Source organism: Perca flavescens, chromosome 2 (assembly GCF_004354835.1).
Source record: "Perca flavescens isolate YP-PL-M2 chromosome 2, PFLA_1.0, whole genome shotgun sequence".
NCBI classification, from domain to species: Eukaryota; Metazoa; Chordata; class Actinopteri; order Perciformes; family Percidae; genus Perca; species Perca flavescens.
In genome coordinates this window covers 16237571-16260522 of record NC_041332.1, presented here as the reverse complement: position 1 = coordinate 16260522, position 22952 = coordinate 16237571, and the positions used below count along the sequence as shown (strand labels likewise).

The window sequence follows — 22952 nt, the reverse complement described above, 5'->3', positions numbered from 1 at the left end:
AAAATTCAAGTAATGGAGAGGAAGCAGAGGGGTGTAATAAAAAAAGTACAAATTTTTATTTATTTTTTTTCATCTTTACAAAGGCCTGTTTACCCAAGTTTTTATAAACAAAATATAACAGCTTCTCATCGACCTGGACTGATGGGAAAAACAAAAAATCACAAAAATATAAAAAAAATGCTTGTCACCAAAAATGGAAAGCTGGACAAGAAAGACAGATGAAAAGACAGAAAAGCAGAACACAATAAAAAAAAAGCTGTTGACTCGTATCACAGCAGAGTTTACAAAAAATAAATGGCAATAAAATAAAAATAAGAGTCTTCCTCATCATTGATTCAGGCAGTACAGAACAGCAAGTGCTTCATATCAAATATCTAAAATTCCACCAAAAGACAGCAGTGCTGCATTAACAACGTACAATAACAATGGCGGGTAGGTGTTTAGCTGACCAAACCTCAGTGGAAACTCAGCCTGTGGTTTACCATGTATCAGCAAAAGACCAAACCCTTGAAAAAAAGTTTCACAAAGAAAACATGAGAATGTCCCACCACGTTTGGTATGAGAAATACTAGCTACTCTAACCAGATATACAACCGATGTCAGTGAGTGAAGTGTCCAAACAGCTCACACATGACGGATTCACACTCAATGCATCGGTCACGTGTTCATGAAAAAAAAAAAAAAAAAAAAAAAAAAGCTGCAACAAAAAAAAAAAAAAACAACCAAAGCCTGCTTTAGACAAGAGAAAACAGCAATTAGTATCATGCATTCAATTGGCAACAGAACATTTAAGAGATCAAAAGACAGATACAAATCCAAATAAAAAGGAATGTTTACAGCATCGAGTCAGCATATCAAATCGAGTGTGACAGGAGGGAGGCTCCAAGCAGGGATTTCCAGTCAAATTCCAGAGAAACATAAGCAACTTAACATGAGGTGGACAGACTTGAGGAATTCAGGAGAGATCTGCATTTCGGTTCAGCGTTTTTCTTTAGTTTTTGCACTATTTGCGGCATCTGATGCACTGAAAACATACATTGGACTATACTACGGTACAGAATGTGCTTAGTATTCTCTAAGTGTTCTCCTCCTTGAATTTCTTTTCCAAAGTGATGCTTTTTTAGGATCGAGTTTTGTTTTTTACCTCCATTTATGTGTGTATCACCTATCACAATGAGATAACATCTGTAAGCAGACACAACTCCTCCCTGCTCCCCTACTCTCTAAGCAATTCCAAGATGCAGAAATGACGCAGACACCTAATAAATGTGATCAAGTGTCAAGTTACGTGACGGGTTTGGGGCCTTGGCTCGCTGCTGGTCAGCAGAGCACCAGGTTGACAAAACAGCACCTTGCAAGCAGATACTACATTCTTTGATACAAGCATGTTTAAGTTTCATACATATACTGTAGGTGTAATGTACACAACTATCAACGGTGCATAGATAACTTCACCTCATGTATTAATGACACCAACAAATGGACTGAAATATGGAATTGCATAAATGCCGAAAAACTAGTGCATAGTCACTGAAATCAACAAACCAAGACCAGAAGATAGACTGGAAGTCTTTGGAGAAAAAAAACGGAAGCCTTCATGTAAACAGTGCATGTGAACCGTGTCAATTTGTTTCAGATTTTCTCATCAACCAAACTTCGTCACGTTTGCATATGTAAGGTAATAAAGTTTGATTCAGTCAAATTGTCTGAGATTGATTGAGAATTAACACCAGCCACTAAAAAGGCTGTTTGTTTCTCGATAATGAACCAACATTTGGTTCTTTTCTTTTGAAACTATTTTTATTTTTTTAAGTCAGAGGTGCAACAATCACCACCAGTAAAGACGAAAGGGGGCTGACTCGGGTGGGCTTCAAATTTCAATCAGACTTTCAGAATTCATCTCAAGGCCTCCAGTTCTCAGCGAAAAACCTGACAAACCTCCAATTTTAAGTTGTTAATATCAATATAACAAAATGTTCACCTTCGACATTCAGTAACCCTGACAGAAAGAAAATGTTAACAAAAACTTGAAAAATATTAAAACCAAAAGACAATCAATGTATATTGTTCAACAGCTTATTTTTTTTTAAGGGCTTATTTAGATATCAGAAACGCAACCTTCTTTCAAGTAAATCAGACATAATTCTATTTAACATCTATAGTCAAATTAATTTAGCAATTAAGTTTTAAATTTGTCCCTAATTTTTAATTAATTTAGAAATGCTTTCGGTTGTAGTTTAAGTTGGGTTTCGTGGTGACTGGCGCCAGAATATCACTGAGCTAACCAGTAAACAAAGAAAAAACTAACTAATTGAGACTGGGGAAGGAAGAACAATTCCATATCCCCTTTCAGAATTAAGAGCTGCTTACTTATTGTGTCGTTACATTCAACTCTCCACTGTACTGGCTCTCTCGATTTGTAGCACAAATAATACTGTCAGCAAGCCAGTGACAACAGTTAGGTGTGATACTGTGACTGTATGTAGCACAGGTAACACATATGGACGGACTGATGCTGATAGCTTTTTACACGAGGAGACCCTCAAGTTTTCAAGTAGCCACAGACCGGCTCTGACATTGAAAACTCTCTAGAAATCCCACCAGGCCTCCCCTGCACGCTGACCATCCTAGGTTTTTAATCTTCAGAGATTTTACAGTACAAGACTGACACAGAGCTTAACCACTGGATTTAGGAGTTTGGATAATGCCAAAGAAAGATTTTTTTTCTTCTTTTTTTTCTTTTTAAGTAGTCGCGCTCCTGGAGGGAATCTTACAGTGAGTAGGTATTTTAAGTGTTTGTGTGTGTGTTTGTGAGTTCATGGGGTGGGGATCAGTTCATTGAGCAGTCTTCGGCCTCCGTGTCGGTGTCTGTGTCCGAGCAGGCGGTATCCATGGCGACGTGGGCGGGGCTGACGATGACTGCTCGTCTCTGCTCCTCCTCTGCGCTTGCTCTCCTCTCCTGTGCACGTTCAATGTGCTGGATGGCCTAAAAGCAGAGGGTTAAAAAAAAAGTCTGAAGGCTGCAGAAAAAAACTCAGTCCACTGAGAGACAATTCTAAGTGTAAAACAAATAGTTTGACTATGAAATGGTAACTTAAGACTAAGATTACTTAGACCAACAACAATTCTTTACATAAAGGGAAACCAACTCCTACCTGCACAATAGTGTCCAGGTTCTGTCTGGACGTGGACACAGTGCTCGTGTGGACAGATGGGCTCATGGTCACCACGGTGACGTGATGGTGGGGGTGCTGGGTTAGTGTTGGGGCTGGAACGATGACCGTGGGGTGGTGGGTTGGGGCAGGGGGAGTGGGAGGAGCCAGTACCTGCAGGGCAGACAAAATAGAAACTTAAATATTACTACATCTGAGAGCGTCTTGCAGCGTCTTAAGGTCAGGAAATTGCAACACAGGTGCCTCGTACGGTTTTTTAAGCATGGGTGCGTGTCACTGACCTGTGGACTGTGTGGTTGTCTGTCAGCAGCGTGGATCTGCTGCAGCCGTAACAGCGTCTGGCTCTGGATGAGCGCCTGCTCCTCCTCCACCTGCTGAGTGATTACCTTCAGACGCTCCGGCTGCAGCTGGGTGTCCAGAGATCGCACCTGCACATAAACACACAGTCCACGGGTTCATTACATGAACAACTATTACAGCAACAATGTAAGGGCAACTCAAAACACATCCCAAGGCTTATCCAATAAATGCTAATGTGTATAATTCACATTAAACAATAAAACTAACACACTGATACAATTGAACATGATTGTTGGGGGCTTTTATTGCCTTTATTTATAGGACACATGAAGTCAGTAAAGTGAGGAGAGAGGGGAACCAAACCCGCGGCTGCCGCGACAAGGACTGAGCCTCTGTACACGGGGCGCACGCTCAACCAGGTGAGCTACCCAGGCCCAATTAATAAATAACATCAATGTATGGTAACAAAAGTAGTAAATATAAATGGACTGTATTTATATAGCGCTTTTCTAGTCTTAACGACTAGAAAAATGCATTTTTACATATTACAAGAACCATTCGCACACTGTGGCTGAGGCTGCCGTATAAAATGTGCCACCCGCTCATCACAAACATATATACTCGGGGTCGCCCAAGGACACTTCAACATGGGACTGCAGGGCCAGGGATCGAACCGCCAACCTTCTAATTGGCAGGCGACCGCTCTACCACTGAGCCACAGCTGTCCCTAATATAGTCAAAAGTGTTATTTGTTTGGTTGAGGGTTTTTTGTTGCATGTTTTGCTATTCAATTGTACTCTATTGTGCAGTATTGTGTTAACAAAAATACTGAATTACTGCCCAGCTCAACTTTCACCACATCTCCCCCACTTTTTTTACATTTCTCTTTCACTACCTGTTTAAGTGTCTGTTTGTCTTCACCAACTGTTCAATTTCCTTTGTCTTAACCTGCTGTTCCGGTAGATCCAGGAAGTGAGCTTATCAGGAATTGGCTGGTGTATTGGTAGATGTGTCAACACCACCCATCTCACCTTTTAGGTTTAGGCGATTGATGATCCCAAAGAGGACTCCGATATGGATAAGAAGTTGAAATGGCTGGTAAAAATCTAATCGGTCTGGTTGACCATTTCATAGGAGATATGGAGAACTTTTCTTATCCACATTGTCTTTGTAAATGAACGCCCTGTCAACTACTTTCATTTTGAGTTAAATGTATTGCTCTAAAGCTTTATGCTTGCAATATTGGTGAAGTTTTCAAACATTAAAACCTTAATGTGGAAAGCACTTGCAGAATTAATTTCAGTTGTGGTAGATCACTTTATGTACTTCTGACATTTAGTTCAGCTAGCGCAGACACAGAAACAGCATAGAATACATGGTGTTAAATGCCTGAGAATCCAACAATTACTGTTGTTAAAACCAAAATCAAATTACTCCTGCACTACTGAAATTAAAACTTTTGAAGAGAAATTACAACGGATTAAAGATAAGATAAAAGGATGCGATTCATGAAGAACCTTTGCAGCTGGGGTTCCCTATTTTTTGTCTCACCTGTTCCTCTAGCTGCATACGAGCCGAGCGTTCCTTGTCCAGTTGCTGTCGCAGCTCTAACATCTCCCTCCTCACCTCCTCGACCTTCTCCTCCTCTAACGTGTCTGGAGACCCAATCCCTTCATCCTTCTCCTCTGCTCGCCTCCTTTTGGGCGATGAGCCGCTAAACTCCTGGAGTGACACACAGACCATGTAAGGTTATATATAAAATAGACATTACATTAAATATAACATATTTAAAACTTAATATGTGAATGGGGGTGCTCCAAATCCAAGGCGTCAGTCTGCACAGAATGTGATTATTTTCCATTCAATTAAAAAAACGACACATGCTACTTGTGCTGAGCTGAACAAAGCTTGGCAAGAAAACAACATGCCAGGTGAATCAACAACATGGTCAACTAATGAAACAGGTTGGTAAACACCTATTTTCCACATGGCTGCATACAGATTGAGAAAGTACTGTACTGTCTTTGCCAACACCCACAAGCTGTCCTAATGTGTAATTAAAGTTTGGCTGAATAATTCTTGCATAGGTTGCAATCATCACACAGATATATTTATGTGCTTCTGCTAGATGAGTGTTTTCCCTAGGCGGACTGCTTTAGCCTAGTGGAGGGGTGTGTTACCACCACACTTTAAACTTTTGCTTTTCAAAATCCACATGAACCACTCTTCACATCCACGAACCACACAGCATTCATTTAAAAAGAAAATGTCACTTTTAAAGCTGGTTCGACTGATACTCCCATTATTTCCATACAAGCAATGTAGCATTTATTTCAAAACAAGGTCTGGCGCAGTGCTCGAGCCACATAAAACGCTACAACACTTTCAGCAAACTTCACTGAGAACAACGAGAGCAAAACAGCATCACTGATCTGTTTTAACTGAATATTATCTGGTCCAGCTCAGCGGAGCTATATTACTGAGCCTGTTTGTAATCTGTAGGCTACCGATAGTCTATATCCTTGACGTTCCACAAGCCGCTGGATTTCACTCATTTAGGCCGGATATCCGTTGCCTTGGGCTTCCTTTGTGTTGGCATTTTAAACTCCGGATATGAGGACTATGGTTAACCTCTTCTCAGATCTCTGCAGGGTAAATCCAGACAGATAGCTAGACTATCTGTCCAAGATGAGTTTTCTGTTGCAAGACTAAAACAACTTCAAAACAAGTTCCCTCCGAGGCCATTTTGCAGCAGCACCGCGGCTTTTCTCTGGTGCGAGGAGTAGCCAGACTCTCCGCCAGTGCACTTTGGAGGAGGGGCTGGCAAAGCGAGACTCGGCTACCGACAATGTTATCTTCTTAACTGACTTTAGCCGTTTAAATAACACATTTGAATGTCCTGTAATTACAGACGTGAACTAACCATGAACTAACAATCATGAACTCACAGCAGAGCGTTGTTACAGTTAATGTAGGTGTGCCACTACAGAATAAATATATGGGAAACACAACTGATATTTGCCGTTATTTTTGGCATTAACATTTTTTTTCTGGTCTGGTGGGGGTTCCTGTTGGATGGCGGCAGCCTGTAAGGCCTGTACGATTATAGGAGAAACACTGTAGACCTTAAGAAGTCAATCTCAACAAGAAGCCTCGTCACAGCATCTAACACACTACCTGGTCACGTTTGATCATCAGCTGACAGAGATGCAACATCACACCTCCCACCTGCACCACATGTTAACGTTACCCTACATAACATGCCACACACTGGCAAGGTCTAGTGAAGCACAGCCTGCAGAGTACAGACTTTCCTCTGGAAAAGGTCTATTTATCTCAAAACAACTGCTTGCGACAGAGCCATCACAACACACGTCTATTTTTGCAATCCATGTAATAGAATACATTTAGCAGACAACATCAAGTGTTATGAAGTTTCTAGTCTTTGCGGGCTACTGTTATATTGTACTTAAAGGAGGAGAAACCTATGACAGCCTGAAAGATAGGAAACTATACAGCTTGATATTAGGGGACTGTTAGTGGTAACGTAAGGTATACAAGACCTGTATAAAGGGAGTTAGACACAATTATGATAAAAAAAAACAATGGCACAGGATGTTACCTGGATGAAACGTTTGAGCTGGTTGTTCTGTGCCAGAAGCTGTGTCTTTTCCTGCTCCAAGGCAAAGATGTAGTCCGATGTCTGCTGCAAGATGGCCGCCTGGCACGGATGGACCAAAAAAAGTGAGTATGAGAACAGTGTGTGGACAAATCATAAATTAAACATTCTTACAAAACCGTTGTACACCGGGATGCTAGAAATGGTATTTTCTGCCATAAATTTAAGAAATGGGTCCCGATCCATTAAAGCTTCATAATACTGTGTCATGATAATGTAATGATCTCTGCTGTCACATAGTGCCAGGGTGTGAAGGTTTTCTGCACCTTGCTGAGTTTCTCTCCATCGGTGTGGGGCAGGAGTGTTTTGAGGGACTGGAAGCCTGCATTGATGCTCTGCATGCGCCGGCGTTCATTGCTGTTGGCAATCTCACGGCGGATTCGTCTCTCCTGGTCCTGGGCCGTCTCCGGACTGAGGGGGATGTTGGCCAGGCTGAGGGAGGAAGGTCAGAGGAGAGAGAAAGTCATTATTCTGTCCACAAGGGCTTCGTGTCCAATGAGAAGGCTTTAGCTCCTCACAAACGCACATTTGATCTTTCTTCTTATTCGGGTTTTGGGTAAAAGGATAGAAGTTTCCCCTTTCTAATTATTTTAACAAGCCGTTATCACAAGCAATGCAACTAAAAGAAAAGGCAAACACACACTTCTGGAAAAAGAAAAATCTGCTTTTCTAGGTCACATAAATAAACAACAATACAATTAACAATTAGCTGATCTCTCACACAGACTCCTTAAACCTTTAACCCGGAACCTTTACCATCAGGCTTCACTACATTCCTCAGTCTAGCTGCCTGGAGATCTTTGAGTTTGGCTGAACTCAGTGCCCCCTGGCTCACATACCAGCCAAAGAGGTTGGATGTCATGTTGGTAATACCTTCTGTCATATTTACTCAAGGGGAGAAATACATGAACCATAAAGCCTCAAGATAACCAGGTGGCAAGAAGACCACAAACCTAAAGAGCCCGACAGAGGACACAGCGCCCATGGCTCTAAATAGTCACTTTCTACAAAAGATGAGTGTGTGGGTGTGCAACTATACTCTAATGTTCAGAGCTCATTTTAGTTCGATTTGATTTTAAACTGTGCGTTTATAAGCCAGTACTGTCAACTTAACTAAAAGGCTTCGAAACTGATACGGGCAGGGGCTTTATTTTTTTTATGTTCATCCCTCAAAATTTATTGTACACATGCTTAATGTGAGATGTTCAGGAGGGCTTTAAAAAAATATACTGAGAGAATGTAGCGCCCTGGTGCTGTCTAATGTACAAACCATGTGTCTGAAGTGTGGTGAAACAATTAAGAATAAAAGTAGTCTTGTAAATGTCAATCATCAAGTAAGAAAATTAGATATGTGCTTGTTACAATATTATCTAACTTAATGCATATATAGGCCTAGTATATTCATACTACACATTTATATACAATCATGTACATTTAAAATTATAGGCACAAATATTAACAATTGTCTATTGACACAAATATCAGATCTTTGACCAAAAACAGCACAGAAAACAACTACATCTATCCCAAAGTTGAAACGTGTCAGGGTTTTTACAGGGTACCCTCAGGATTCTTCAAGTTAAATATAAGACTTTTTAATACCACCTAGGATTAAATTTAATGCCAACTTCACAGCCATACAATGGAAAATCAGTGTGGATTTTAGGCCTCAGAAAAGAATGATTTACCAGGTAATGTCACCTGAATTTAAACAATCAAATTTTGTTCACAATAGCTTTGAAAAGGCGTGTTTGTACTCTAATAACATAAGATAAAGTATTTGTTGCATGAATCGCTCTTATGCAATGAAACTTAATTAATAAATAGGATGATAATAAAATATGTGCATTATGATGTGTCACAATTAGTTCCACCATGGCTAGATAAGATAATACATAATGTAATATAATATGCCAATGTAAATGCCAATTGCTTCAGTGATTGTTTCATCCTGTTCTGCTTTTGAGGCTGCTTGAAAGCAGCTGGAATATAGAGTAAGGCTCCGTTTTTTTCCTTCTCATCCCGGTGATTGGCACATCTGGGTGATGCGGTGAAACGTGCGTTAGCATGTTGGCTGCGTTTCAAACATACCCTACCAAAGGTGGAGCACAGCTGACACCGTCACCGTCTATACACAACCCTCTCTCTGTTGCTAGCTGATCAGGAACCGGCAGGCGGGTCTTCTCACCATGTCCATGGATTTATGATCAAACACCATGCTGCGCCGGTGTTATTGTTATAGCCTACATCCATGTGTTGCGCACCCCGCATCCCCGTGTAATACTTTGTGCAGGGCTAAAAAAAAATTTTAGGGGGTGCAATGAAAATGTATCAATATGTTTCTTTCATAAAAGGAATACGAAGAGACATTTGCAAGCAAAGGGATTTCTTTGAATAGATTTATTTGAATAGAACAAATATCCTAAACTAGGTTTTTGATTATTTCTGCTTCAAACTGTATTTAATATTTATGTAATAATGTATACTTTAAACTGTACATGGTTCAGGGTTCATTTATTGTCATTGTACAACAAATGTCCCACTAAATCCAGACAGACCTTCAGAGAATTCACTTCAGTCAGCTAGAGTGACTTATAAGGTAACTGCTATTATTGTTGGTTATACATTTTTTACACCACGTGTTATAAATACAAAACGTTATGAAATGTAATGTTTTCTATTTTAAAATACATTTTCTACTGATCAGTACACTGAATATACAGTAGTGGTGTAACAGACCACTCCCACGGTTCAGAATGCATGTGAAATGTAAAATACATGTTAAATACAGTTTTACAGTCGCTTTGAAACCGCCTACACATGATCAGAGTAAAAACTGTAAGGTAGGGCACAGAAACAAACTGTGGTGCAGGCATATGTTGTTGCTTCTGGTTTAAGTTGCAGCTTGAAAAATTAGCGTTTTTACCATATTGTTAAAAAAAAGTGAGATTTCCATGTCTTTTTTTTTTTTTACCATTAAGCAGGCCGATGTGCCTTTAAATGAGCCGCCAGGACTACTGTACGGTTGGGTTGTCACAACTGTTCTAAATGAAAGTACTGCTACAATACCCCCCTGCTGCAATGATGGTGCAGAGAAGATGAGAGCGCAGATGTGGAAGAACCGGAAAAACTGACCAATCAGAGCACGCTGGACTGGTTTGGTGAGAGGGCTTAAAGAGACAGGCGCTTAAACAGAGCATTTTAGACAAGAGGGTGAATGCAGGTATATATAGACAGACAGCAAAAGAAAAATAATGTGTTTTTGAACATTAAAGCATGTTAACGTGTTCTAGTTGAAACCCATTATACAAGTATGAACCTGAAAATTAGCACAGTATGGGTCCTTTAAAGATAACAGATGAAATCAGCTGTTGTCAATAGCTGCGGACCTCCAACATGGCCGCCGGAGGGCGCGTCGGGCAGTCTGGACGGTAGCAGCAGTGAAATGTGACTCCGCCAGCCAGGAGCAGCAGGCCCCCTGGCATCACCGAGAACAATGCTTTCTACCGTTAGCACTAGCTAAGCTAACAGTTGATCATAGGTCTGCAGCTAAAGGATGCAGATGAATAGCCGCCGTTCCACTTATAAGACGACATGTTTCGGTTAAGCAAGCTAGTACACATGAGTAAAACGAGTCCGTACACACAAAACACGGTTAGAAACGAGTGCGTTGCGATAGCTAGCTAACCAACTAGCCAAGCTAGGCTAATTTTAGCACACGACACAACCATGGCTGCTGCACGGAGCATTATTTAACTACGCACATAGCATAGCCGAACCCCGAAATCACGTAGTCGTATTAAATATACATACAAATAAATGAAAAAAACAAAGTCATTCGGTGATTGGGGCTGTAAGAAACTATGTCGTATATAAAAAAAGTGGATTTGGTGTATAGCAGCGAAGCGGCGGGGAACACGTTAACTACCACGTGGTTGGTGTTCAACTGGAAGCAAATGTATCGATTTCATGTCGCTTATTTACATATTTCTGACCCGAATGACTGCAAACATGCCCTTTAGGCTATTACATGTAATAATGTCAGCCAATGTTATAACACCAGTTAAGATATCTTCTATTTCCTTACCGCCAGCGGCAGCAGCTGGCCAACAAGCTGCTAATTTCTACAACCATGCTCCTGCTGCCAAGATATCGCAGCGAAGCTAACACCTAGCATGCTAACTAAAGTCAGGCTGCATCACACACATGCACACTACAGCGACACGAGGGATGAATTGCGCAGGCAGTTTCATATCAACAAAGAAATAGCTAGCTACACACCTGCAGAGACCTCCAATAACATCCTTCTCCGTCTTCTTAAAATGCTGTAAGGACGGTAGCTTCTCTGTCGGCATCATGAAATATTCCATGCTTTCAAAACCACCTTCTGTAGTCCGTGTTTTCTGTTTTTTTTTCCTTCTTCCTCCACTGCTGTCCCTGTTAAAATATACTGATGTACGTTTTTAGCACAGAGCTCTCGATGTACTCCTCAATGGCGCATATCTAAAATACCGCTTCAAAATCTGGCAATCTGAAAATAGACTTAGAAAAATAAAAGTAAGTTCAAGCTGTGTTGCTTCCCACAGCTGATGGGGTTCCCTCCAATGTGTGTGTGTGGCTTTTTGCCTCCGCCTACTACGTGTGTGTGTGTGTGTGTATATGTGTCTGCTGCCTCCGCCTACTGTGTATGTGTGTGTGTGTGTGTGTACGCGCGTGTGCAGCTGATCTGTGTGAGGCGGGAAACAGCTGGTTGGAATCAGAGCCCGTTTACCGGAAAGCAGAACAAACAGACCAGCAAGAGAGTAACTGCAGTGCTGCAAATCTGTGTAATAGGGTTACGTTTCAACAAATTAAAAAACACGTAACTAAATACCCAGCAAACACATACCCTTTAGGGAACGTTCCCTAAAGGTTCTCTGAAGGTAAAATATTTTGCAACCTTCAGGGAACCTTTAGGGAACGTTCTCTTAAAGTTGTTTTTGTTGAACTTTTAAAGAACCTTTAGCGAACATTCCCTAAAGGTTCTATTAAGGTTATTTTTTTTTACCTTCAGCTAACCTTCTCTGAACGTTCTGTAAAGGTTAGTTTTGTAGAACTTTTAAAGAACTTTTAGGCAACGTTCCCTAAAGGTAAACTATAGTTTCTTTTTTACTAGACTCTTTTTTTGACAATATGTCAATGACAAAGCACTAAGACATCGAACAAATAAAACATATTTCTGTAAGCAGGGTTCAAAATTAACTTTTTCGTCCAAATGGCTAGAATGTTCAAATTTTACCAGCCACTTAATAGATTACCATTGATTTTTTTGGCTGGTGAATGAAGCAAATCTACCAGCCAATTGGATATTTTACCAGCATTGGTAAATGGTGCTAATTTTAAACCCTGTCTGTAGGTAAGATAATACTATAATATAATATAACCAAGTATCAAAATTGACAAACTCTTGTGTTAAATTGCTTAATATATGCTGTGCATCACTGAAGAGTGACTTTGAATAGCTACACAGAGGGCTAAATATATGTAGTCGATTAATAACTTACAAATTGAATTACCACAGAACATGGGAAAATTAAACACTCTTTTAAAGTTATTTGAATACAGTATGTTGAGTCACTCATTCCCTGTATTTTTTCAATAAATGAAATCCCTGTGGATTATCGGAGTGTTGGTTAAAACAAGCAATTTTAGGGCATCACTTTTGAGTTTGGTCTGTTTAAAAAAAAATACAAAAGTTACAAACTCAAAAATGAATAATTTACAAAAAATATGAAAGATTTTACCTGCCAGGTTGTATAACCATTTACTATGCAGGGAGACACCCTGATGTAAAAGGTAATGTATACACAACACATCCAGCATAAATAGCCCAACACAGTACAGCAGGTGGCAGTAATGCACCATAATGTTTGCTTCCAGCTAAAGTTGAAAAAGCAGGATACTGCATTTACATGTAAAATATTACTGTCAAAATGGTAAAACGCTGTGAACATGTAGAACTGTAGGAGTAAAGTTGTTAATAGATGCATAATCACCTGAGGGTGTAATAAAATGTAATGTCGCATTTTACATAGTAGTAGTGATGGGACAACCGACTTTTTACTCTTAAAATACTCTTTTACGAGAGTCGGTTCAACCGGACGGTTGTTGGTTGGCCTACCGAGTTAATAGATTCGGTCACCGGTTCGCGTGACCTCGGCGGCGGCGGCGGCGGCGGCGGCGGGGGGGTGATCGCGTTTAACTTTACATATCTATCAAGATAACATTACGTGTATTTGTATGTGATATAGGCCTAATACTTTCCCCTTGGTAGTATGAATTTCCATGAACACAATTCTAAAATGCACGAGACATAAAGGCTTCTGCTATCGGTTGATAACTCAAACTTGCCGAGAACCTAGACACCCGTTTGAATATAGACTCGTGCAGTAGCCTCGGTTACGGTCTTTACGGTCTCGTTCAGTAGCCTGGTGCGCGGTCTCCTTGTGACAGCCTAGCCTAACTACCACGTAGCAACATTCACTTCTCTAACATTTAACTTAACATAACTACCAAAATAACATTCGTGTATTTGTATGTGATGTACTGTACTTCCCCATCGATAATGTGTGAATTGCCGTGAACACAATCCTCTCAAGATGCACCAGAAACAAGGCTCGGTTAATAACTCAAACTTGCCGAGAACCAAGACACCGCTTGATTACATTAGAGTCGAGCGGCCGGCCGGTTGCACGGTTACATTAGACTCGAGCGGCCGGCCGGTTGCACGGTTACATTCGGTCTCGTTCGGTACTGTCTATGTTCGGGTCTAGGCATTAGTAGCTCATTTCCTGATTGATTCTAGCACCACCACTCCAGTCCAGTGGAGGCGCTAATGAGCTAGATTACAACACACACAGTAGCAGAAGAATACCAGCTACACAACGGCCAACCATTGACATATAAATATATAATGCCAACGGCACGAATGAAGTAAAAGAAAAAAACAGTAGTGAGTCGGTTCATTGACGTATGGCACTCGATTCTCCCAGCTCTGTGACACGAGTCGGGTTAATTAACCGGCTCTTCGGTCGGTTCGTCAACACTACATAGTAGCTCAGTCAGTAGGGCATTGGGTTGGGAACCGGAGGGTCACTGGTTCAAGTCCCCTAATAATATACAGTCTATGATACGGACCAAAGTATGGTGGTGGGCTGGTAGCTGGAGAGGTGCCAGTTCACCTCCTGGGCACTACCAAGGAGCTCTTGAGCAAGGCACTGAACCCCCAACTGCTTGGGTGCCTTTCCATGGGCAGGTCCCTCACTCTGACATCTCTCCATTAGTGCATGTATAGGTACTGAGCATGTGTGTAATTCAGACCTGTGTGTAATAAGAGAGTGAAAAACATTGTTGAATTGTGTAAAAAAACAAGTATACATTATTATTATTACATTATAATGGAAATTAAGAGAATGGATCCAGAATTGACAATAAAATCGTAATTTTCAGTTAAGCCTGAATTTTCAGTTAAGCCTGAATTGACAGATTTATTTATTAAATCATGTTCATTCATTGTGAATGAAGAGACTCAACCACTAATGCCAAGTTATTTAAATCAACATTTATAAACAAATCAGAGTGTTAAATCTGCAAGACAAGAGTTGTCACTCAGACTACTGATTTGAACTCAAGAATGGCATGGAGAATCAAAGCAGGCAGAATGAATAAACCACTTTCTCAGTTTAGCACGTGGTCATGTGCATACAGTCACAGTAACCTTACTGTATTGTACGCATTTTACAATTCCAGAGATTAAATAAAGAGATTTTCTCATAGTCTTGATTTCCTCAAATGTGCTTTAAGTTCAGAATGGTGTGGTACTGTATGTAAACAACACACCTGAAGTCGTGTTTCTTAGGTTTTTATTTTTCCATGCAATAAAAGTTTTTATACAGACCATGAAAACAACAAAGCATAACTTTATATTTTGTACAATGACACGATAAATATTTGGTCCTTATTCTACCTGACAGTTAAAAAACAAAGATTATATCCCCTTTGTCCCCACATATCTTGTGTAAGTAAGACTAACAACTAAATCTACAACCTTTCTCCATTCACCTTAAAATAGGATATATTACTTTTGGAATAATACAAACCTGTGGTTGTAGGCTACTCTTCATACAGTAATGCACTATATCTTACTTTTAGATATACAAGTATCTAGTGAGGTCACCTAAACTTCAAAGTTCATCCACCAATGCTCAATATTACAGCTCTGCTTTAGAAATTCTTATTGATTAAAATGGTTAAAAAATGTGTAGCACTCAAGTAGTGTACAGCTTCAATGGCTAATGCGTCTTTGTGATATAATAAAGCATTTTAACATACAATTAGTCTAAATTTTGACCAGTGTGTAGGATTTAGTGTCTTATCTATCGTTGAGGTCCCCTCTCCCCTACCTTTACAAGCTTGTAGTAGAACTTAGGTTGGCCTTCAGGTAATGTAAAAAATGTGAGAGGCCCTCTCTGGAGCCAGTGTTTGGTTAGTCTGTTCTGGGCTACTGTAGAAACACGGCAGTGCAACATGGCTGGCTCCCTATGTAGATATGAAGGGCTCAATCTAAGCTAACAGAAACACAACAATTCTTTGTTTTAGGTGATTATAGACTAATGAAAACATAATTATAAATATATTATTTTCCATTTCTTCCAATTGATCCTCCTAAATCCTACACACTGCTCCATTAATGCTGAAGATGAGTAGTCCCAAACAGAATATACCCTACACTTTTGTAAATTCATTATGTATGTATCCCTGTAATGCCTAAAAGTATAATTCCATTCCAACAGGCCTTTCCTTGGACAAACAGAAACTTGAATCCTTGAAGAGGGTAAAGAGGTATAGACCTGACATAATAGACAAATACAAAGGAATGTGAGGCAAAAATGTGGCATTACAACCAAACTGCCAAATTCTCTGAAGTGTGATTGTCCGTTCCATGTAGAAGGGTAGTTCCCATAAATGACCTTTTAACTAACCGTGAATCATTTCCACTTAAAGCCTCATATTATAAGCCTACAGCGTACATGTAGGCATGATCATCCTTCATCTGTACCATGATGCGAGATGCTGAACACCTTTTGACAGAGCAAAACACACAAGTCTAATATTGTTGTTTTGTCAAAGTTTAAAGATCACTGAGCTGATGGGGCACTTCCTGTTGGCACTGATGGTCTGGTCCTCTTGGCAGCAGATTCCTCCACAGCAAAAGTGTAGTTATACTGAAAAGAAACAAAAAAACAAAACAAAGTGAGTATATTCTTTGTTCTTTTATGTTCCTAATTTAAGAATCCCACAGCTAAAACTGAGTCAGATGTGAGACCCTACCTCATTTTCAATGTCTTGAAAAGACTTTATACGAATGTTGTTTAATTGAGAGTTCAGTTGAAGAGCCTAAGGGAGAGATATGGCAAAGAAAGATGTGTTTATATTAGAGGCTTGGCGTGAAAAGGACAAAACAAGGGATAAAATGAGGCAAAAAAACAGCATGGAAATCCATCACTTTAGTATTGTTGAAAATGTCAAACATACTGTGCCGTTTGCCTGGATATCAAACTTTGGGTGAAGGCTAAAGGGAACTCCATCCAGAGCTGCAGAGAGGGAAGGTAGGTAATAGTTAAGTAAGTTGCCTGCTGTACTAATACTAATACATTTCCTGTGTACGAGAAGAGACGTGGAGTACCTGTGATTCCCTGGATACTGCAGTCAGCAGTTTTGTCCAAGTTGTCCTGGGTTTGAAGGGTGTGGCGTCTCTGACTCAGTTTGCCATTTGGCAGTGGAGGAAGGGGGTTGCTGCAGGGACAAATACATATTCACGCCAAGAGTAAAACAGCTACACAGTAAATACTGTTCTATACTGTGGAGTTATAAAACCACATTCATTGTGTGTGTGTGTGTTTGTATATATATATATATATATATATATATATGGTTGGGTATAATTTGGTTTTTTTCTGATACCGGTGCTAAAACGATACTTTTAAAACGGTGCTGGTACCTAAACGGTGCCTGAACAGATACTTAAAAAAATAGGGTGATAGGGAATAAGGTATTTTACAATAACTTTGAATGCACCACAAGGCTTACTAGTTTCAAGTGAACGCGGTCTGTGTTGTTTTTCCGACAACGGCAGCTGCAGACTGCTTAATGTCCTGATGTTGGAATCCTCTCAGTGAAATACAGACACCCTTTACACCGTTTAGCTGTCAGCGATTTATCCGTGTTTAATCCAGCTGCTAGCTAACGGGTAGGCTAACATTACCTGCTGTCAAGTGAAGTGTTACCTAGCATCACGTGCAGCAAGGCTCCTGTTGCCTCTAACGTCTGTTTCAGAGCATCAGAGAGCAGCGCAAAAGGCATTTAATTGTCACCGAAATGAGGCACCAAAATCTGCGTTGCAATTCGGTCCGGTAGATACCGGCCGTTTAGGCACCGGGTTTCGGTACCCAACCCTAATTATAATACAATTTAAAATGTCTACCAGAAGAGCCACAACATGCCCCTCAATAAACAATGACAAGTACTAATTATTCTCTTTATTAGACCTTGAAAAAGTACTGTACCTGGGTCTAAGGGGCAGCGGAGCAGACGGCTGCTCAAACGAAAGTCTGTGGAGGTCCAGGCTGACGCTGCGGGGCTTGGCTTGGGGGGTGGGACTGGAAAAATGTCCCTTTCTGCACCACAAGACGTAGCCATGGATATCTCTGGGGAAAAAGCCCATTTAAATCACACCTTATAAAGTGTACTTACCAAATAAGTACTGAATGCACAGTTGAAAGCACGTGGTCTTTAAGGGACTGTACTCAAAATACTGAAAAAACTAAACAGGGATTCTCTCCACACGGCTCTCACAGACCGTTGCCATTGTGAAATACCTAGGACTGGCTATCAAAACAAAGAACAGAGAAGCTCGGATTACAACACACAGATGGAGTGTGACTTAATTCTCTGCTCAGGAAGTCATTACTCCACTATATCTTTCATTGCAAAAAAGTAGTTTGCTGCTATATTGATGTTCTGAATATAGGGCTGGGCGATATGGACCGAAAGTCATATCCCGATATATTTTGGCTGAATATCGATATACGATATATATCCCGATATTTTTTCCGCAAAGTGAGAGCAAATATTCAGTCAAAGCCAAATATGACATGTCACAAGTAGTTTCATAGAAACTGGCTATTTCAGTGAACAGTTGCAAAATCAAATGAATAAATAATAAACAGGTTTCTTCACCTGGTTCAATGCTCAGCTGTTCAAATAACAATAAAATGTAAACATAAATTCTGATTAACCCTTGTGTTGTCTTCCCGTCAACCTTTGACGTTTTTGAGGCCTTTTTTTCAGTTTGTTTTAGTTTTTTTCCAACGTTTTAAATTGTTAAATTTTTCTTCTACACATTTTCAGCGCTTATTTCTACGTCCCATATTTTCTAATATAGTGCTGGGCGATATAGAGAAAATCAGATATCACGATATTCTTGACCAAATACCTCGAAATCGATATTGCGACGATATATGCTAGAGTTGACAGTTGGTGCTCTTGCAAAATATCTTCACACTTAGATTTTAGATAAATAATCATTAATAATAGAACAGCTAGAACATCTGGTAAGTTCAGAAAAGTACATCACTTCACTGTAATGCAGCCTTTAAAACCAGGAAAAGACACTTATGTCATATCACGATATCCAAAATCTAAGACGATATCTAGTCTCATATCACGATATATCGATATTAATATCGATATATTGCCCAGCCCTACCGAGCACAGGCCCTTTAAGCCCCCTGATTTCTGAATACAGACCCATGTCTGCATTGATAAAACAGGTGCATGTCAAATGTTTGTATATTTGAATGCTACCAACCCCACATATGTGTAGTGCTGCAACATCATTTTGCTCTTGGATGTCACTTTGATATCCAACACAGCTGTGTCCACACTGCCCACTGGGACGATGCGTACACACACCCGTTTCTTCTTCCACACAGAGGCCTCTGGTGACACACGCACACACACCACACACACAGCAAAGTAAATCAGCAGTGAATAACCATTGTAGTGAGGACATTTCTGCATTGAGGACATTTTGGCCATCCCACACTACTTCTAAGGATGTTTGAAGGTTAAGACTAGCTTTTAAAAAGGTTCAGATTAGGTGCAAGGGAATGCATTATGTTAATGAAGTCCCTCACAAGTATAGAAAGACAATAATGTAAGTGTGTATGTACTCACTTGCTTCAAGGTGCTCTGCTATATAGCAATAACCATGAGGAATAGAGTCCTTGTCTGAAATAAGCTGAATGTCTGACACTACCATACCCCCGGTCAAGTCCTACAGAGAGAGAAAGAGAAAGAGAGAGACTATTTATGGAAGACAGGAGGGATAAGAGCAGAGAACAAAGGGCTGGTGCAAGATATAGTGTGAAAATGTGAATATCCATGTAATGTGGTTATTATATCATTATTGAAAGTATGGAAGTGTATCTCTGATCTGATATCTGTCTGTTACCTTGCTGTAACAGAGGTAATATCCAGACTTGATCGCAAAGCTGCGTGTAAAGTTCGCCGTCGCTCCGTCTTCTGTGATGCTGATCTGCAGAGGGACAGAGACATTCGAGAAGAACAGAATAAAAGTGTGGTTGTACAGTTCCTGAGTATGTAGCTACTTTTTAGAAGCAGGCAGTGCATAAGAAAAATAAATGCGTTCGGTCCACTTGAAGACAAGAGGACAAATTTCAGTGTTAGCTGGTTCAAACACACACATACATACTGTGTGTGTGTGTGTGTGTGTGTGTGTGTGTATATATATATATATATATATATATATATAGTACAGGACAAAAGTTTGGACACACCTTCTCATTCAATGTGTTTCTTTATTTTCATGACTATTTACATTGCAGATTCTCACTGAAGGCATCAAAAGTATGAATGAACACATATGGAATTATGTACTTAACAAAAAAGTGTGAAATAACTGAAAACATGTCTTATATTTTAGATTCTTCAAAGTAGCCACCCTTTGCTTGTTTTGATAACTCTGCAAACCCTTGGTGTTCTCTCAATGAGCTTCATGAGGTAGTCACCTGAAATGGTTTTCACTTCACAGGTGTTCCTTGTCAGGGTTAATTAGTGGAATTTTTTCCCTTATTAATAAAAAAGCAAAGGGTGGCTACTTTAAAGAATCTAAAATATAAGACATGTTTTCAGTTATTTCACACTTTTTTGTTAAGTACATAATTCCATATGTGTTCATTCATAGTTTTGATGCCTTCAGTGAGAATCAAAAAACATTGGAGAACCCTTTTGCAAGGACATAATGTAATATGAAAACTGCTGCCCTGATTTAAAAAACAATGCAACTGATCTCAGCTGGTATTCTGTCTGTATAGAGTATATATATATATATATATATATATATATATATATATATATATATATGTGTGTGTGTGTGTGTGTGTGTGTGTGTGTGTAGACCTTTACAAACTCAGTAGCTACACAACATCCTTTTTTATTTATTTCAGAAGCTAGTTTACAGTCAATTGACAACCACTCCGTTTCTAAAGGTCAGATTCCAGCTCACCAAAACACTCAAAACCGTCCTACTTAACATTTCCAACAATATTTGATTGAACTCCGATGCTGAAGGTTGTGCCATTTTCTAAGTATTTGATCCTACTGACATATTGTTATCAACCTATGTCTATAAAAATGTATATCTAGTATAAAAAGCATATATACCAGAGTGAAATCTTTGGGGCAGGTGCTGGTGTTGGAGGTCCACGCCACTCCTGTAACTGGCCGGACTACCCCATGCTCCATCAAAGACATCTTACAAAAAGTAAAAGAAAAAAGTACAGTTAACAAGGATGACAAGGCTATTTTGTGTTTTAATGGTGAAAGCAAACATATGTTACATTTTGTCGGTCCTCTCATTTGACAGAGGTTTTTAAAAAAAGAAAGAAAACTGTGGTAACAGAGATTGTCATCTGTAATTTATTGTGCGTGTGTAAGAATGTTCTCTGCGACAGATTGGTATTGTGAAACAATTTTCTGTGTCCATGTGACCAAGTCTAAGAATTCATGCTATCCCTACATTGTCTAGGACAGAAAGATCCCAATGAGTCTAAACAGTCATGTTATATATCCAAGGACAGAAAGAAACCATTCAAAAATTCATCCACAACTACAGCAGTGAAGTGGCAGTTCATCTGGAGAAGTTTTGCATTTCCTTTTTTATGAGACCCTTTTAGATTTAAATGTTCTTTTACTAAGCACCCCTATTCTGGTACAAATAGGGATGGTTAATATGGATAAAATCCTCTATCAATGTATATGTAATTGTATATAAAAAAGAAAATATTCATAGTAATACAAAACTGTTGCTGACATTCTGTAAAAATAAACAGGCAAGAGTGTCTGCTTTTGGCAAATTCAGAAAATTACCAGAGAAATTAAAGTAGCCTACTAAATTGCATTCATGTAGAAATCATATGAAAATCTAAAGAATTTCTTCTTATTGATTTGTAACATTGCCCACAATGGTGTAATACATAAAAGGGATAGCTACCACAGAATTTACGGTATGGCAAAATTTGACTCGGATGGACCTGGTAGACAAATTAATGTCATCTCTTGTAGGGCTGCTCCCTCTTAGTCGATTAGTCGATTAATCTGTCGTTATGGTCTTAGTCAACTTAGATTTCTTTAGTCGATTAGTCATGTTTTATGCTTTTTTCATGCTCCATGACTTATTTCCAAGAAACGTTCGAGCACATCGCTGGTAAACACAAGATTTAAAGTGGTGCTTTTGCATGACTCTTTGCGGAGAAACTCAGATTTACAGATCTGCCGATTAAATCAACTAATCGTTGACTAAGAATTTCTTCAATCGAGCACAGCCCTAATCTCTTGGTATATCATCACCCCTAGTAAAACTGGTTGCTGTAGCAGTGGCTTTTGTTTTTCGAGATATCTGCTCTTGTTTTGACCTTTGCTTTAATATGGCATGATTATCAAATGCACAGAAACTGTTTTCACAGAAAAAAAAAATCCAGGATGAAGCTAAAACCAGAAATTATGAGTGGTGATTTTATATGAACACAATGTTCAAACGCCAGAAACTAATGAATTTTAACCTTTTTAAGTGTGACATGTAAAGTGATGACAGATGTTTGGAAGCTTATTGATTTACTTTCTTACACATAGCCTACTTACTTACTTAAAACGTATTGTTATTGTTTGAACTCTATTTTGGTCTCGGGGTGGGGAATCAATACCAGGTAGCTAGATGCACGTATCTGCGGTATATTACCATCGGCGGCTGAGCTTTGACAGTTTAATTGCTTTACCAACAACTTTGACGTATTCGCGTTATTAGGCCTACACTTCTATCTTGCCTAACAAATTTTCTTGTATTGTAATTGAGTCATTTATAAGAAAACCCGAGTAAATTATTAATAAAGACTGGTTTCGAGTAATTTTCCAAGAACTTTGCGTTACATGACACGCCGAGCTTACCTCAATAGTAGCGACTGTTCCATTGACAAAACTTCGTTGCTTCTTTTACAAAATGAGCTTAAATTGCCTTTGTTTCGTGAGTCGACTAATACAATAATTCAAAATACATACTCACTCTGTCTTATTCACTTCTGCCTCTTCGAGGTGAGACTGCTGGCAGGAGAACAACTTTTCAGTCAACAGCCGGAATATCTTGGTGTTCCTCGTTAAAGCAGGAAGTAGGCTACTGAATCCTT

The 22952-nt window shown here is 39.5% G+C and overlaps 2 protein-coding genes across 4 annotated transcripts; both read right to left on the bottom strand.

Annotated features, from left to right (window-relative positions):
• Positions 1–32: 32 nt before the first annotated feature.
• On the bottom strand, positions 33–12010 carry LOC114547389 (transcription factor AP-4). 2 transcript variants are annotated; one of them, XM_028566740.1, is made up of 7 exons: positions 11434–12010; positions 7419–7584; positions 7096–7194; positions 5025–5195; positions 3455–3601; positions 3156–3326; positions 33–2986 (listed from the first exon to the last, which is right to left on the bottom strand). In XM_028566740.1, the coding sequence occupies exons 1-7, from the start codon at positions 11520–11522 to the stop codon at positions 2831–2833; spliced, it is 999 nt and encodes a 332-aa protein (XP_028422541.1). In that variant the 5' UTR covers positions 11523–12010; the 3' UTR covers positions 33–2830. The 2 variants fall into 2 exon arrangements, with proteins under 2 accessions (XP_028422541.1, XP_028422550.1); XM_028566749.1 differs by lacking the exon at positions 11434–12010 and adding an exon at positions 11240–11318.
• A 3026-nt stretch (positions 12011–15036) lies between these two features.
• mvb12a (multivesicular body subunit 12A) lies at positions 15037–22952 on the bottom strand. 2 transcript variants are annotated; one of them, XM_028602285.1, is made up of 10 exons: positions 22828–22952; positions 20938–21027; positions 19706–19789; positions 19429–19528; positions 19061–19190; positions 17757–17897; positions 16877–16986; positions 16726–16784; positions 16522–16587; positions 15037–16415 (listed from the first exon to the last, which is right to left on the bottom strand). In XM_028602285.1, exons 2-10 carry the CDS (start codon positions 21025–21027, stop codon positions 16329–16331), a joined length of 867 nt encoding a protein of 288 aa, XP_028458086.1. In that variant the 5' UTR covers positions 22828–22952; the 3' UTR covers positions 15037–16328. The 2 variants fall into 2 exon arrangements, with proteins under 2 accessions (XP_028458086.1, XP_028458077.1); XM_028602276.1 differs by having other exon boundaries at positions 22832–22952.